We start from the raw sequence: 16767 nt of genomic DNA on the forward strand, positions 1-16767 counted from the left end.
GCTTTGAGCAACATATATAGTCACTGGTATTTCCGGATTTCTAACCTTCAAAATATTTAATTTCTTTTCGGCGCCAAGGAACATCAGTTCTTGTGAGAATTCGCTTGGCTCGGTTTGCCGAGATGACTTCCAGCCCGGTATAACATGAGCCGAGTCAGCCGGGATGGACTAGATTTGGCACGAAAGACACGAAAGACGGTTTGAATTTAGCAAGAATGATTTTGGCGCGAAGATTGAGTCGATTGTCGATGACCTTTTCCTAGCAATTTGGTGTTTTATCTTCTGCCCGCACAGGAAGTGCAGTGCGTCCAAAAATTCGACTTCCTGAACACGCACAATATTTGTTCGAGATGAAGCAATTCATATAGACACCTGTGACGACATTGCCAAATTGGAAGCATGGCTCTGAATATATGAATAAATTTGCATTTAGCAGGCAATTTTCTGGCGGTTTCTTTGGGCTGCCACAAAGAATCTGCCGTAAAAACGCCAATAACGCCAAATATCTTTACCATCAACCAATCAGATCACCGCAAACTTTTGTCATGCAAATATCACCTTATTTCCATATCACGTGACCCCATCCATTTCGCAGTCCGTGCATGTTCTGTGGTTCGGAAACGATTATCAGCCATTTTGAGTTTTGTTTTCGAGTTTTGACTGAAGTTTTGAAGTATATTACGACCCAGGAATGAAGTGGAGTTGTTTGGAAACGATTTTTGTGTGTATGACCTTCCTTTCGGTGAGTATTTTGGGTTGACATTTCGATCACTCGACTGCGGAGCGGTGAAGAACTCACAAAGCTAACGCAGTTTAGTGTATGTAGTTGTAATGGGCGACGAAGTTTACTTGATTATCGTCAAGAAATCAAGCTTTGGCCATCGCCGCTCGCTAAATAAACGGGCAATTCTATTGAAAAAGTTGATTTTAAAGTCGTAGAATTGTTATTCCTATAATCGAGCTCGTTTTGGGGTTTAATTTAGGTTATATTGTAAGTCTATAATGTTGTCGGTTCTCTTTCGGCCCGTTGCTGCCCGAGGCAAAAGGGAAGTGTGAACGCAAGCGTTTTCTTCGCTTCTCAAAGCGCCTTCTGTTCCTCAAAGCAACTTCATTTAACGAGTAAATGGTGTACATTCAAAGCGGTATTACGTTTTCGCATTCTTGTAAGAGAAAAGAGGATTTAAAATCGGGTTAGAACTCGCAAAGTTTTCATTGCCTCTTCGAGTGTCGAAATTTGTGGAATACTGTTAATATTAAGCACAATTTATCTTGCTTTTATCACACCGACACGGCTATTCTGTGTTCAACGACATGCAACTGCAAAGATCTTATAAAGATCTTTATTTGAAGCGAAAACTGGTATTCTCTTGAATTTGAAACCAATGCAAATTTTGTGTGTAAACATTGTGTCCAAGTGTATTCCTTGTATCATATTACACTTCGATACCATTTTAAACGATCGACTTCAATATCGCCACGAAAAACATGCATTTTAAGTCTTTTACCGAATCAGTAATATTGTCTGTTAGAAAAAAATGAAATCCAGCAGTCTCTATGTTTAGTTGGCAAAAATTCAAAGCGAAATACAAGTCAAAACAAAATAGAGTACAGACTACTCACAGAAATAGATTATTATTCAAGCAGTTAGATGTTAAACAAGGCGTTTTTAATTTTAAAAAAAAGTTCTAAAAATATAAAAATAAGTTTAAAAAACAGTACATTTATAAATATAATTTTTCAAAATCATCTTCTAGATTAGTTGGGCATATTATTAGTGCATGTAAATACAGTATTTTTATGTACACAGTATTCAACATTGCATCATCAAAATAAAGCTCAAGAACATAATTTTGGGGGCTTGTTAAAACTTAGGGCATCGAGGAATAATAACATATTTCAGTTGCAATTTGTGAGAGTTTTCTATACAGTAAATTGAAAGTGTTTACATGTAATACTATTTTGTTCCCTTTTAAGAATTGAATTTTACAGTTTTTGTATAGTATAGTGCTGTAGTTTATACATCTGAAAATTGATAATCTGGGAAAATCCCAAACCATATAACTAATGTGTTGGTTGTATTGTGTAACAAACATGGATTGGTGTATTCACGTTATTGTTTGGTTCAGGTATGAAGCTTCTTCAATATTTTGTTGTAAACAATTCTGAATATCTGAGATGAGTTTAATTTGTTGACCAGTTGGATGCATTCAGAGAATCAATTCCTGTGGTGCGTTCTACACACAAACTTCAACTTTATAGGCTACTTCACCAGCAGTGTGTTTCATTATTAAAATTTAAAGCTCATTCCTAATTTTAAAATTGTGCCCAGTTAATTAACTCTTAAAAGTCGTAGGTGCGAATATAACGTGTGAAGCCATTGACAAAAACTTAAAAAAAAAATCCTTGCTTCAATCTGAACAGCAATTTAATTTTAGTGTGTAATAATAATGCAATGCCGTCTCCATCCCCTGGTGCTGTTTTGCTCCAGATTTCAATCAATAATTTATTTGGGCTCCATTCCTTTTAATTATTTGTGTTTTTTTGCAAACTTTCTTTTCATAGCGACATGTAGGAAACTTTAAAAGTTTAGTTGACACAGTACATGTAATTATTTTGAGCAGCAGTAGTGGCAAGCACTGTTTTAATGTCACAACTTTCGCATGCTAGTCTTGTGTCTACCTGTGTAGATCTTGGCAATGAGATTCCATAATGTAAATTTCTCCACAGTTTGGAGTTTGTACAATACCATTCGCTAAAAAGAACCCTGCAAAGCTGGAGACTCCTTTCTTCCAGAGCTTATAAACTAATTAGGCCATGTGCTAGTCACTTTTTTCAATAAAGCTGAAATCAGAAATACAATGTAGAAATACTACTTACAAAAAATGAAAACCCGTCACAGTTTTCTGTGTTGTCAATAGAACTGGTTGCATGGATAGTTTTGACACATCATTTGATTGATTACTCAATATTGAGCAGCTGGATTTGGTGATTGGTCTCAAATATACTGTACATACCAGTCCAATACTCGAGCAATAAAGTAAAACCACCTTCTTTTTACAAGTGATATAAACCCTTAATTTATATTTTGACTGTCTTTGAGCAATTCTCACCTTTTACTAACAGCCTTAAATTTTACGTTTGGTAATGCATAATTCACAGTCCTAAATCATTTTTCATTGGCAAGTTTGATAAATAAAAGTTTGAAGCAGGGTTTAACCTTTTTCATATGCATACATGTAAAGTTTGATAGCTAGAGGCTACAAATTAGAAATTTGCTGGTAAAGTTTGATTGGGGATTAATTCAATTTTTAATGTTACGTGTTTACAAATAGTGTTATCAGCTATATCAGTGCCGCAACTGTGGGGTAGTACATGTACTCAACTCCTGCCTTTGAAGTGCAACTAACCCCCAATTTTTATTTTTGCTAAAATAAATTTCCTTGTTTCCTTGATCTTTTCTGCGAAAAAATTATCGTGGTCAATAAATCCTAAGCTTGCACTTCTACAGGCATTTGAAATTCGAAATTTGTGTCCCGTGACTGTGCAAATGGGGACTTTGGTCGGGAATCTTGATGATGTAATGCCGGAACCGCATATTGATGTGGCCAAGAGATTGTTGTTTTAGCATTTGCATGTGTGCAAACCTTCTTTGGAGAATTTTTTTATATGCACGCCTTCCTTAGCGCCCCAATTGTTCCACAAAAAATATGTCTTCCAGTGACACAAGTCCTGAGTGCAACTATATTATTCAAAAGATTCTGATCTTTTCATGGCTTTGCTTTGTTACAGGTTGGTAATGCTCTTGTGGAGAACCTCAATGATGAACTGGACTATGATCCCCAAGTAGCCATCAGTTGTGATAAAGTGACAAGGCATGTTGACGTTAACACTGGAGACTGGGTTGCAGATAAGAACTCAACCAGGCTTTGTACAACTGACAAGAATGAAATCCTGAAGTAAGAATCAGCAGAGTTAACATTATTTGAATAGTGTGGGTAATCAAAGATAGCAAACTTGTGAAATTGGGATTTAATTTCAAAATTATCTTTCTTTCTAGGTACTGTAAGGCTGTCTATCCTTCTCAGGATGTCAGAAACGTTGTCGAAGTCAACAATCGTGTTTCAGTGGGTGACAGTTTGGTCACTCCATATCGCTGTCTGGGTGAGTTTGTTGGAAGGTACCGGGTATAATAACATTATTAACATTTACAGTCAACTCTTCTTATAGCGGACACGCTCGGGGCGTCCTTAATAATTGTCTGTTATAGCGAGAGTCCGTAATAGCAGGAGTCATTTCCAGTCAAAACTCTTTCGCCGGGGATCTGGATTTTGTCTGTAATAGTGAGAGTCCGCAATAGTGGGGTGTCTGCAAGGCAAGAGTTGACTGTATCTTGCTTTGTGATTAATGTTGGTGATACATGTATGCATTTCAACTTCAAATGATCCTTTTTCTTGAGTAAAAAATAATGTGCAAAGAAATACAGTGTGTCGTGTCTGCATTGGACTGCTAATCTTGCAGCTCTAGGCGTAATTTTGACAAAACACACATTTCTCACACTAGTACAGGGGATCATTGTTAGGGTAATGTGTCAAAATGCAGAAGGAAGTGAACATATAGCATTCCATCTGGGGAAAGTGTATAAAGCAATCTAGTCGCTTTTTGTTACTGGAGTTTTTGGATTTTGTTAGTTCAAACCTGACATTGTTTACTGATGTGTGTTCACCTTCAAACATTTATTACCTTTGACGTTTAAGAATGTTATGAAAGAACATTTGTTTTCTTAACTACATATTACATGTGCATGCATATATGATAAATGGTGATAATTAAATCGATGCAATAATTTTTTCTTTCTTCATACTAGTGGGCACTTTTGAGTCCGATGCCTTGTTAGTGCCTCCAAGATGTCGCTTTGAGCACATGCATTTTACCTCCGATTGCCTAAGTCACGACGAGTGGCATGAGCGAGCTTCAAAAAAGTGCCAAAGCGAGGGCATGATCGTGAAGGACTATGGAGTCCTCATTCCGTGCAGCGTAGGGAAATTCACTGGTGTGGAGTTTGTCTGCTGTCCTGAAGACGCCAGTGAGGAGGCCACTGATGCTGTTAAGGTGGTTCCTATTTCCGAGGCAAGCACTTCTGAGCCGACTAGTGTTTTGGAACTCTTGAAGAAGGAGATTAGCAAGTTTGCAGAGCATGTGGAGGGAGCTTCTGTTGGTATGTTTGAGAGTTTGTCTGAGAACTACTTGTTACATGTTTTATAAGTCATATTAGATTTATTTAATAGTTGAAACTGTAATGAAGCTTGTCAGATTTACAAACACATGTATATGGCAGAAATTTAACCATAATTATTTTATCTAAGGAATGTGATTTACGTTTTGAAAGTTTATATTTCAATTGTTTGTTTGGAGTGTTTTGTCATTCAGAAATTGAGTTTCAGGACTAAGAGGCATTGCTTTCAAATACACCCAAGCTCAATCAATACAACAGCATGTGCTACACTCTGTATATCACCGTTGTTAAAACCACATGTGTACTTCATATTGTTATTGACTTGATCAGTGCTTGAAAGTGTTTTATTTGGATCCCTGTTACAGGTACTTACTTAAAATTATTGTCAATTTCTTTCATAAGGTTGTGACAGGACGAAGTACCACGAACGCCGTGACAAGCTGGAAGAAACTCACCATGGACGAGTTCAGTCACTGATTCAACACTGGGAGCAGGCAGAGAAGCGCTACAAGTTACTGAAAGCAGGCGATCAAGACCAGGCAGATAGTTCCATTGAGGGTGAGCTTTGTTTTCATACTCTAAACATGTAATGTTGTTTCAGTCTGCATAAAGGTTAGAGTTATCAGGTGCTTCAAGTAATCGAGGATAAAATTAGTAAGAAAATGACCTGGAGGGAAAGCAAAAAGGTTTCAGTTAGCGGGAAGTTTGAGTCGTTGAGGGTTCAAGTAATCAGGACTCAAGGCTGTACAATGTTAAAAGGCTGTCATTTTCTTGCTTAGCTTGGTGGTTTGCAAGTCTCTAAAATAATAAATCATGAACTTCCTAACATTGCCAATACAATGTCCTGCTAATACCTGTACAGTGTGTACAGTCAACTGTCTCTTAACGGACACCTCTATAATATGGTCAAACATCTCCATAAGACGGACACCTAGTGTTGGTCCCTGCCGTTTTCAGTCATTTTACTGTAACTTACATGTACAGTAACTCCGTATAAGTCGGACACCTCTCTAAGACTGACAGTTGGAGCTGGTCCTTACTGTGTCCGTTTTAGACAGAGTTGACTGTACTTGCTCCTAATTGTTGCATTAGCTACATGTAGTGTACAGTTAACCTCCCATAAGGGACACCTTTGGGGCCAGAACAAGTGTCTATTTAGAAGAGTTGTCCACTTCTAGCAGGTTAAAAATAAAGTGTTTGCATGAGAATGGGGCCATGACTTGGGGCTTATGGGAGGTGCCTGCCTACAGGAGTTGTCTTTGTGTCCATAAGCAGAAGTTCAAGTGTATTTTTTTGTTGTCTACTTGCAGAAGAACTTGAGAACTTCAAGAAGTCACTGAACTCCTTTGATGAGCAAGCCAAGTTGGAACGTGCTCGGCTGAAAGAGGAGCATCACCAGTGTACCCAGATTGACCTGAATGACAAGAAGAACCAAGCAATGCGTGACTTTGTGGCTGCCCTTCAGGAGGAGCCCAGGGATGGTAACAAGATTCTGGAAGCTGTGCAGCGCTTTGTGAAAACGTGTACTCAGGATCGTCTGCATAAGTAAGTTGGTGAATGAAGCTAGTGAAATTCTACATCTGCTATGACTGAATGGTTAAGTGATGTAAATCATGGTACAGCATAAAATAAATAAATAAAAAATAAATCATCTTTTTTTCCGAGGGTAGCACGTAACAGTCTTGCGACTGACAAACCTGTGGCCCTCGGATTCCCGATCAAATAACACTTGGCAAAAACAATTTGCACTGAGCTAAAATCATTGTGCACTAAAAACTGTTACTGTCAAAGGTAAACTTTACCGGCCCTTAGCCAATCAGCGTGGCGTATTTGTAGAGCCTTCCCAGACGGTAAACTTTACCCAAGCCAGTAAAGTTTACCTGTTTGTGCAGCCAGCTGTTACTGAAATAGCGGCCTAGAAGCGGGTATATCAAATAAAACTATTACTATTTTGCTTTAAACCAGTTTTCTAATCGTAAGAAAGAAGTTATGCTACTGAAAACATCAAAATATTAAAGTTTTTCTCAAAAAGTGGCGCGCTTTTCTGCAAGGAATTCATGATAAAACTTTCTATTTTTGGCTGGTCAATTGACACTTGTAAAGATTACATCTAGGCGACGACAGGACTCTTCCTGTGTTATACATCCACAACTGGAAATAATGCATAACCGTACAAAAGTCGAAAATTTCCAATTTTAACCTAACATTAAAAAATATTTGCTGTCATGCAAGTTATCTCAGTCAGTCTGTCAGTTCTTTGGCTAGACAGCGTTTTAGTTCACAGTCGCTCTGATTTTCCTTTCTGAATTGCCTATTGTTCCAATTGAATCCAAATTGATTTTCAAAGGTTTTTTACTCGAACGCTCTATTGATTTAGAAATTACTACTTTCTCTGCTTGAAAGCAAACAATCGACACGCAATGCCAAACACCGCAATGTTTAAATTTGGACCAAGATGACCCTTTGAAACCATGCTACATTGGTAAAGTTTACCCTGTTTTTAGCGCCAATTTCTCCGGTCACGAAAGCGAATTCGCATCGGTACATAAATACTGCACTTTTGTTTCCTGTTGTTATCAGGAATATTTAATTTGTATCGCTGCTACAGGTCGAACATTAAATTTAAAAACGATTTGATCAATTACTGATTCAATACGTTCAATCGCAAACAACGCAACTTCGAGATTGGAAACCTGATACTGTATTGTTTACATCGGTAAAGATTACCGTCAGTAATTCAGTTTAGCGCCATCAGTCCTTCGCTAAATTTGTTATTTTTTCAAACGTTCTGAAAGCAAGGAAGGAAGGAGGGATTGTCTGTGTTTATATTCAGAAACACTTCGTTACGGACTACCTCAATATTACTAAAGGATGAAAAAAAAATCGCTTGCCAGATCCTGTGATAGACATAATAGATTTCCGTCGAGACTTAACCCCGTGTATGAATGAAATCTTGTGTCATTTTTCCTTAGAAAATTTGGCAAGAACGTTGTCGCTTGTATGTCGTTCACTGGATATTTATATTTTTTTCTTTAGTAACGATCTTGTCATTTATTAAAGTAAATATATCTTGAGAGCTGTTGGCAAGAAACTTCTCGTTTCCCGCTAAATGTTATTACTCAATCGAGCGTGGCAACATATATTTTTTGCCAGTTTTGTAATTTGCAACAAAACCGATAACTTACAATAAAAATAACAATCGCTGTGTTTGTCGTGTTTATCGAGCGCATAATTCTATTATAACTAACGAAGTATCAAAGTCTAAAGTCTAATGAATGGAACTGAACTAACACGATTGAATAATACTTTCCGTGACTCGATCGGTGACTTTGATGTTTCTGTTTCGATTCTGTTGATTTCCGAATTGAATTGAATTCAACTCTATTAAAACAAGACATAAAATTATCATATTATCGTCAACATTCCTGTATTAGTCTGCTTTCACTGTGTTTTTTTATGACACATGTTTTGCCGTTGTTTCTGAGACATGGTAAAGTTTACCTGAACACGAAGCATTTTCGCAATTTCGCGCTCACGGGTCACTGACATAAACATGCATGGAAGCTAAGATGCAGAGAGTAAATATATTTAACATCATAATCAGCAATAAAGAAAAGTTTGACAATCCTGAAAGCAGTAGAAAAAATAGAGAAAAAACAAGCTGAATATACAGGGAGTATAGCATACAGTGTGTGAAGAAAATATATTTTCCGATTATGTCTGAGACTGTATTAGGTCAGACAATTAAATAGGGTGTCGGTTTCCGTTTTGGTTAAGTTTACCAACAGGCGACACATTTTTGCGCGTTAGTTTCCACACTCCAGTCGACCTCTCGCTCTGGTTAGAAAGACCTTAATAATTCGTGGGCGAAAATATATTGCCTAATTTTGGTAAACTTTACCAAAACGGAAACCGACACCCTATTTCTTGTCTGACTTTTTAGACTTATTATAGTATGCTGTATCAGAAAAGTATTATTTTGATTTTTTCTCTATTTTTTTCTTTGCTTTCAAGCTTGTCAAACTTTTCTTTATTGCTGATTATGATGTTAAATATATTCACTTTCTCATCTCAGCTTCCATCATTTTTGGAAGTGACGTAAAGCACGTCTTAGTAACACCATAGAAAGAAAAATTATAAAAAAAAGTGAAAGCACACTAATACAGGAATTTGCGATAATATATAATTTTTTCTTTTTTATAGATGAACAATCAAACAAATCGAAAAGAAAACAAAGTCACCGACGAGTCAGGAAATATTAATCGTGTTAGTTCAGTTCCATTCATAGACTTCAGACTTTGATACTTCGTTAGTTATAATAAAATTATGCGCTCGATAAACACGACAAAGCTTTATTTTATTGTAAGTTATCGGTTTTTTGCAAATTACAAAACTGGCAAAAAATATTTGTTGCCACGCTCGATTGAGTAATAAAATTTAGCGGGAAACAGAAGTTTCTTGCCAACAGCTCTCAAGATATATTTACTTTTATAAATGACAAGATCGTTACTAACGAAAAAAATATATCCAGTGAACGACATACAAGCCACAACGTTCTTGCCAAATTTCTAAGGAAAAATGAAAGATTCATTCATACAAAGCGAGTATTCTTCTATCACAGGATCTGGAAGCTTTTTTTTCATCCTTTAGTAATATTGAGGTAGTCCGTAACGAAGTGTTTCTGAATATAAACACAGACAATCCCTCCTTCCTTCCTTGCTTTCAGAACGTTTGAAAAAATAACAAATTTAGCGAAGAACTGATGGCGCTAAACTGAATTATTGACGGTAATCTTTACCGATGTAAACAATACAGTATCAGGTTTCCAATCTCGAAGTTGCGTTGTTTGCGATTGAACGTATTGAATCAGTAATTGATCAAATCGTTTTTAAATTTAATGTTCGACCTGTAGCAGCGACACAAATTAAATATTCCTGATAACAACAGGAAACAAAAGTGCAGTATTTATGTACCGATGCGAATTCGCTTTCGTGACCGGAGAAATTGGCGCTAAAAACAGGGTAAACTTTACCAATGTAGCATGGTTTCAAAGGGTCATCTTGGTCCAAATTTAAACATTGCGGTGTTTGGCATTGCGTGTCGATTGTTTGCTTTCAAGCAGAGAAAGTAGTAATTTCTAAATCAATAGAGCGTTCGAGTAAAAAACCTTTGAAAATCAATTTGGATTCAATTGGAACAATAGGCAATTCAGAAAGGAAAATCAGAGCGACTGTGAACTAAAACGCTGTCTAGCCAAAGAACTGACAGACTGACTGAGATAACTTGCATGACAGCAAATATTTTTTAATGTTAGGTTAAAATTGGAAATTTTCGACTTTTGTACGGTTATGCATTATTTCCAGTTGTGGATGTATAACACAGGAAAAAGAGTCCTGTCGTCGCCTAGACGTAATCTTTACAAGTGTCAATTGACCAGCCAAAAATAGAAAGTTTTATCATGAATTCCTTGCAGAAAAGCGCGCCACTTTTTGAGAAAAACTTTAATATTTTGATGTTTTCAGTAGCATAACTCCTTTCTTACGATTAGAAAACTGGTTTAAGGCAAAATAGTAATAGTTTCATTTGATATGCCCGCTTCTAGGCCGCTATTTCAGTAACAGCTGGCTGCACAAACAGGTAAACTTTACTGGCTTGGGTAAAGTTTACCGTCTGGGAAGGCTCTACAAATACGCCACGCTGATTGGCTAAGGGCCGGTAAAGTTTACCTTTGACAGTAACAGTTTTTAGTGCACAATGATTTTAGCTCAGTGCAAATTGTTTTTGCCAAGTGTTAAATTGAAATTTAGAAGTGTCGATTTTTGTGGAGGGAGGAAAACTGGAGAACCTGGAGAAAAACCCTCGGAGCAAGGACGAGAACCAACAACAAACTCGACCCACATATGGCACCGGGCCAGAATCGAACCCGGGTCACATTGGTGGGAGGCAAGCGCTCTCACCACTGGGCCATCCCTGCTCCCCCAATATATTATGCTCTTTTGTGAGTAAATGAAATCTGTTGAATCAATAAATTTATCACAGGGCCTATTGAGATGCAAAGGGTGACAGACAACCTTAGTGAAAGTTGGTCTAATTATAACTTACCGTATTTATTCAATTAAGCGCCCAACCTCGAATAAGCGCCCACCTCGAATAAGCGCCCACCCAGTAGGTAGGAAAAGTTAATAAGCACCCAGCCTCGAATAAGCGCCCACCCCTATCCCCCTTAAATGAGGGCACAAGAGGAATTTTGATTATTGTTAAAGTTGAGATTAAAATTGACTAAGTACGGTACTACTTAGAGACTATCCCGAAGACCGAGTTTTTTTAGTTTTTTTTTACTGAAACTTTCAATGAACTTTTAATATTCAGCTTTCGTACACCTTCACGTTTAGTTATTACACATTGTTTTCTTGCAAAATAAACGTACTGCTTGCTAAAAATGGTGAAAATGTAATAAGCGCCCAGCCTCGAATAAGCGCCCACCTCGAATAAGCGCCCACCCTCAAGGTCCAAAAATTTAATAAGCGCCCAGGGCGGTTAATCGAATAAATACGGTATTCAAATTACATTATCAATTAGAAAAGTGGCAGTTATTCTTATGCAGAGTAGGCAAATAACTTTTCATTCTTTGATTTGTCACAGTGGCAGTTGAAGGGCTTGGTAATCTGGGTAACCTAAAATTCTTGATCAAAAATCGGTTTTGAACCTTGCAGCTTTTTTTGTCACATTTCAGCTTGCGTTACTTTGAGTATGTGCAGAAACACCACCCAGAGAAAGCCGAAGAAGCAAGGGAGGCCCTGCAAAACCACTTCAAAGGCATCAATAAGCTTGTCAACGAGTCCATGATTCTGTTGTACAAACTGCCAGAGGTTGCTCGCCAATTTCAGTTTGATTTGCCTGACTGGATTCCAAAGCCGCCTGCCCTGGTGAGTAAATAATATTATCACCTTGTAAAATTCATTAATAATTCATGAGGGTGCAAACCAATCCCAGCACAGTACAGATCACATGTACACAACTGTAAACCCCAATACAAATCAAACAAAAGAATAACTTGATACAAACTCCGCTCAGCTAATTAGTATTCATAACTTTGATACAGATCTCTACTGATTCGCAAACAATACTACATTCAATTATTGTCATTCACAAGCAGAATAAAATATTTGCGTCCGATCTGTATGGCCGTACGCCCATACAGATCTCATATTTTATCTACTAGTTATTTGATGGTAAGATACAGCTGTAAGTGATACATGTGCCGAACGGCTGGTTTGCCAAGTCACATTATTACAGGGTTGGTATGGGTCATGGTAAACCTGGAAAAATATGGAATTAATTTTATGCGTGGGCCATGGAAAGTCATATTTGATATATTTGATTTTGATTAAATTTTATTTTGTTATTAAGAAGATGACACACTAAGTGTAGATGATGAGTGTTCGTGGTTTTTTGTTTGTTTAGTTAGGTACGCTGGTTTAGATTTTAATGTTTGGTTACTTTTAGAGGACCCCTGAAAACCCTAGGTGATTGGAGGCCTCCTCTTAAAATATTATGTATTATTATTATTATTTATTATGGAAAATGATGTTGATCATACAGAATACAGTTAATAAATTAGTCAGGTTACATGTAGCTTACCCAAAATTGAGATAATGTTTGAACATTTCCAAGAAATGGTCAAATTAAGATCATAAAAAAAAACTTTGAAAATCATGGAAAAGGTCATGGAATGTCGTGTTATTTCAAAAGCAGGCAGGTTTACGTACCTGAAGTCAAGATAAGTTCGGAAATTTTTTCAGAAAGTAATAGTCAAATCTAGGTCATAAAAAACTTTGAGAATTGTGGAAATGGTCATGGCAAGTCATGTTATTTCAAAAGCTCAAATCATTTGTTATTATTTTGCTCTTGAACAGCCCACAGAGGCGCCAACAGTGGAGAAAAGTTCTGCAGCCAAGGACCCCACAGACCCACCAAACCAACCAGAAGGTGATATAGTTCATACTGGTGTGCCATCTAGTAGTGAGGAGGATAAAGATGAAAAACTGCCAGGTAAGCTCATAGTGAGAGCTGTCAGGGCTACAAGTCACTATCAGCAGGCAGCTCTGGCTTTTATGGTTATCAACTGCAATGAAAATGACTGGCCAGCAACATAGAGATAGAGCTGAAGGATGTACTACATTTTGTCCCGTAGCTAACAGGGTGAGACCGGAGCGCAGGCATGTAGGGGCACAGGAGCCCACAGCAGGAGTGTGGAGTACTGGAAGAATACCTGACAGTGATACTGGGATCTGACATGACAGCCAGAAACCAGTGAGAAAAGGTCTCAAGCGGCTAAGAAAAAAACATTGTTGGTTCATGAAGAAGACCAGCCATTTCTTCTGTCTTTATACATGTACCAGTACCTTCAAGATTATCCAATGTCTTTATTTTCTTATGAAATTTCAGCCTGTGATAAACTCTCTTTGAGTTGGTGAAATTAGCTGGTATTCAGGTATAAGCTTCATTCCATGAATTTTTGGGGTAGCCTGCAAATGCAGATAAGTCAGTCTAACAGAAATCTGTCTGTATTGGTAGGCTATGCTCAGGGAGGCAAGGGTTCATTACTCTCAAAAGCACTCTTCCAGTGGGAGAAACCTTACTGAACACAAAGAACCGTTGAATTTTACTTGGCATTGTAACATAGAAAGACTACATTGTAGGGCGGCCAGAATCATTTTCAACTTGCCCAAGGACATGCCGTCAAATGATGTGCTTAAATATGATCAGTGGTCTACATTTTCCCTGTATTATAAGCTCGACATCCTTAGGCTATTTTATAAGGCAAACAACGACAGCCTGCCCGAGCCCCTGATGGAATTGATACTTGACAAGTCCAGTCACGGCTATTCGCTTCGAAGCAAAAGAACTTTCTTCTATACCACGATTTAACTCGCAATTTATGAAGGACTCACTTAGATACAAGGGATCTGTTCTTTGGAACACTGTTTCACATCACGAACAACATAGAAGCTTTTCAAGCTTTTTCGAGCTGAGAGAGCATGTTGTAAATAGAGACTATTTTAAAGATTTTAATTTTAACGCCCTGTCAGCCTTAACAACCCGCCACAGACATAGTGATTTTATATACAATTTGTTTTTAGTTAGTTTATCGTAATTATATCGATATGGTAGATACTTAGTAACAGTTTTAGTTAGTAATTACTCAAATAATTATATTTTTTATTGTAAATCTTAATTTTTATTGTAAATATAGGAATTGTAATTTTAGATATTTTAATTGTAATTTTAATCTTAGCAGAGTTAAGCTTTAACTCACGACCCCACAAGCTTTTAGCTTTAATTATTATCGTGTTTAAATAAAGTTTAAAAAAGTGGACAAAAAGAAGAGAGAGAAAATAAAACTAAAGACAAATTATTTTCTTTCTTTGCTGTAGCTGAACCTGCTGCTGATGCTAGAAAGAAGGGTGATGATGATGTCGATGACGATGATGATAGTGATGAAGACGAGTCTGAGAACGAGGAAGCCGTTTACAGGCACACGCATTCCCGCCATTCCCGTGCCACGTTCTCCGCCGTGATTGGTCTCAGCTGCGGCGCCCTAGTCATCATGATCATCATTGTGGTTGCCATGGCAATGCGCCGACCGCGCTCTAGCAACAACACCAAGACGGTCCTTGTCGACACGGACGCCGAGGGCGCCTCGGAGAAGAGCCACCTGATGAACATGCAGGAGAATGGCTACGAAAATCCCACCTATAAGTTTTACGATTACTGAACATGCTGGCTAACTTTAAAGACACGCTTACTTGTAGGATTTTGCGAAGTTCTCATAACTGGTTTTACACTCGTTTGACCAGTATTGACCGGTTTTAATCTTGACTGTGTTTGAGATTCACTGTATTTATATAAGACGCATTTTTGGTAGTGGATAAGGCAAGGTCTTTCAGAGCACAAGTGAAACGTATTTAGTACAAAAAAGGCAAAGTAACTTTTTATAACCGTAATCGTTCTCTATAACTACAAATCGCGAGGGGGTTTCTTTTTAAAAGGCTAAGAATTCCGTGTTTTTATTGCAAAAGGATATTTGATTTCCAACCGGAAATTGGACCTTTAGTATTTTATTGGTGAGAGGCGGACACGTGCGTAGCCGTGTTCATCTCGTTGCCTTGGTTTCCAAGTTGATTGACACCTGTACATGTCACCAATAACATTACTAACCTCATTTCCTTTGCCATGTGATTTCGCCTCAAACTTTTCTTTCTATTTTAGACATGGAAGTCAACTATTGGAAGTCGATCCTTGCAATTTTGTGAACTAAACCCTCTCGCGTTAATTTTAGTCTTGGTGTAGATTTTATAGCTTTTAGTAAGGGGTGTAAAGACAGTAGATGTAACAGTATTTAAACAGTATTTATTGGACAGAAAGTCGTTAGAAAAAAAAAAAACAGTTGTAAGTTAACTTCGATTCTAATCAGCGGCTGCTGTACAAATATGCAACAGTCAACTTTTTCTATTGTGAAAGCCCAGTCTAGGCTCGATATTCCGCCACGTGGAGGGAAAACTGTCCCGCGCTAGGAACGCGGTTCGGACGCGAGAGAGCGGCGAAAATCGAGCCTATGAGGCAATATCAACCGTCTGCCATAGAGAGGCATCTTCCTTGAGAAGGCAGCAATAAAGGAACGGTCGAGATTTGTCTTCTTCAGCGAGGTGCCTTGCCTGCTACGCAGGCTAAGACAAAGTTGACTGAGCAGCGTACGTATATAGAACGAGATTCTAGCTATCGCATTTGTCATGTAAATGTGCAAGTAACAACAGTACCTGTAACATCAACAACTTTATCAGTAGCAGCAGTAGCAGCAGCAACAACAGAGCTTGTAGTCTCGTCCCTTTAAGTCTTAAAGATGTAAATGGCACTTAGAAAATCAAGAAACGCTTTTGAAAGTTTTATTACCTTTTAGTCACATATAGTACATCATGGTATCTTTTACTGATATTTTATGATCTTAGATTTAATTCTCTTAAGGTTTCACAGTGAGAGGTGTTCCGTTGAAGTGATAGTCTAGGTACCTCAAAAGTGCCCCCCTCCCGCAAATCGGGTCCTGCGGATTTTCGGAGCCCATGTTTTCTCTGCTTCGTTATTCTGCGACCTAAGTCGCAATGTAAGTAAGAAAGCAGGGAAAACAGATCGGTAAATAAACGAATCACTTTTCAGAACGCTTTTAATGGATCCATCGAGTATAATCAAGAGTGAACTCTTAACAATACTTGTAAAATGATGGGACGTGCTGTAATAAGAAACAAGCGTTTCTAGGGCCGCTGAAAGTTGTAATGTAAAGCACCGGGATTTGGCTATTAAATATTCCATTTTTAGTACCTTAATTTTGTGTGGACTGGTTTTCAGCAAATGAAAACGATCATTTCTTTTCGCTTTGTCGTGGAAGGACGTTTCGTCCCCAGGGACGCTCGATTATGGTGACGGTGGGCCTATGCGCTAGGCAAGCGTGCCAGGTAAATGAGGCGGGAGAAAGTTCT

At 37.9% G+C, this 16767-nt stretch overlaps 1 protein-coding gene across 1 annotated transcript; it reads left to right on the top strand.

Moving 5' to 3' along the window:
• Positions 1-584: 584 nt before the first annotated feature.
• On the top strand, positions 585-16614 carry LOC144662563 (amyloid-beta precursor protein-like). The gene is made up of 9 exons (XM_078523405.1): positions 585-742; positions 3790-3956; positions 4058-4161; positions 4865-5215; positions 5636-5791; positions 6544-6778; positions 11967-12159; positions 13150-13285; positions 14671-16614. Exons 1-9 carry the CDS (start codon positions 692-694, stop codon positions 15009-15011), a joined length of 1734 nt encoding a protein of 577 aa, XP_078379531.1. The 5' UTR covers positions 585-691; the 3' UTR covers positions 15012-16614.
• The last annotated feature ends 153 nt before the right edge of the window (positions 16615-16767 follow it).

The sequence above is a fragment of the Oculina patagonica genome, chromosome 8 (assembly GCF_052425735.1).
Source record: "Oculina patagonica isolate OP01 chromosome 8, crgOcupat, whole genome shotgun sequence".
In the NCBI taxonomy this organism is placed as follows: Eukaryota; Metazoa; Cnidaria; class Anthozoa; order Scleractinia; family Oculinidae; genus Oculina; species Oculina patagonica.

Bases quoted from the DNA above. Each gene is read 5' to 3' on its own strand.
- LOC144662563 (XM_078523405.1), top strand. From the start codon at position 692: ATGAAGTGGAGTTGTTTGGAAACGATTTTTGTGTGTATGACCTTCCTT. The intron at 3,957-4,057 runs GTAAGAATCAGC...CTTTCTTTCTAG, and splicing joins GACAAGAATGAAATCCTGAA to GTACTGTAAGGCTGTCTATC. The intron at 13,286-14,670 runs GTAAGCTCATAG...TCTTTGCTGTAG, and splicing joins TAAAGATGAAAAACTGCCAG to CTGAACCTGCTGCTGATGCT.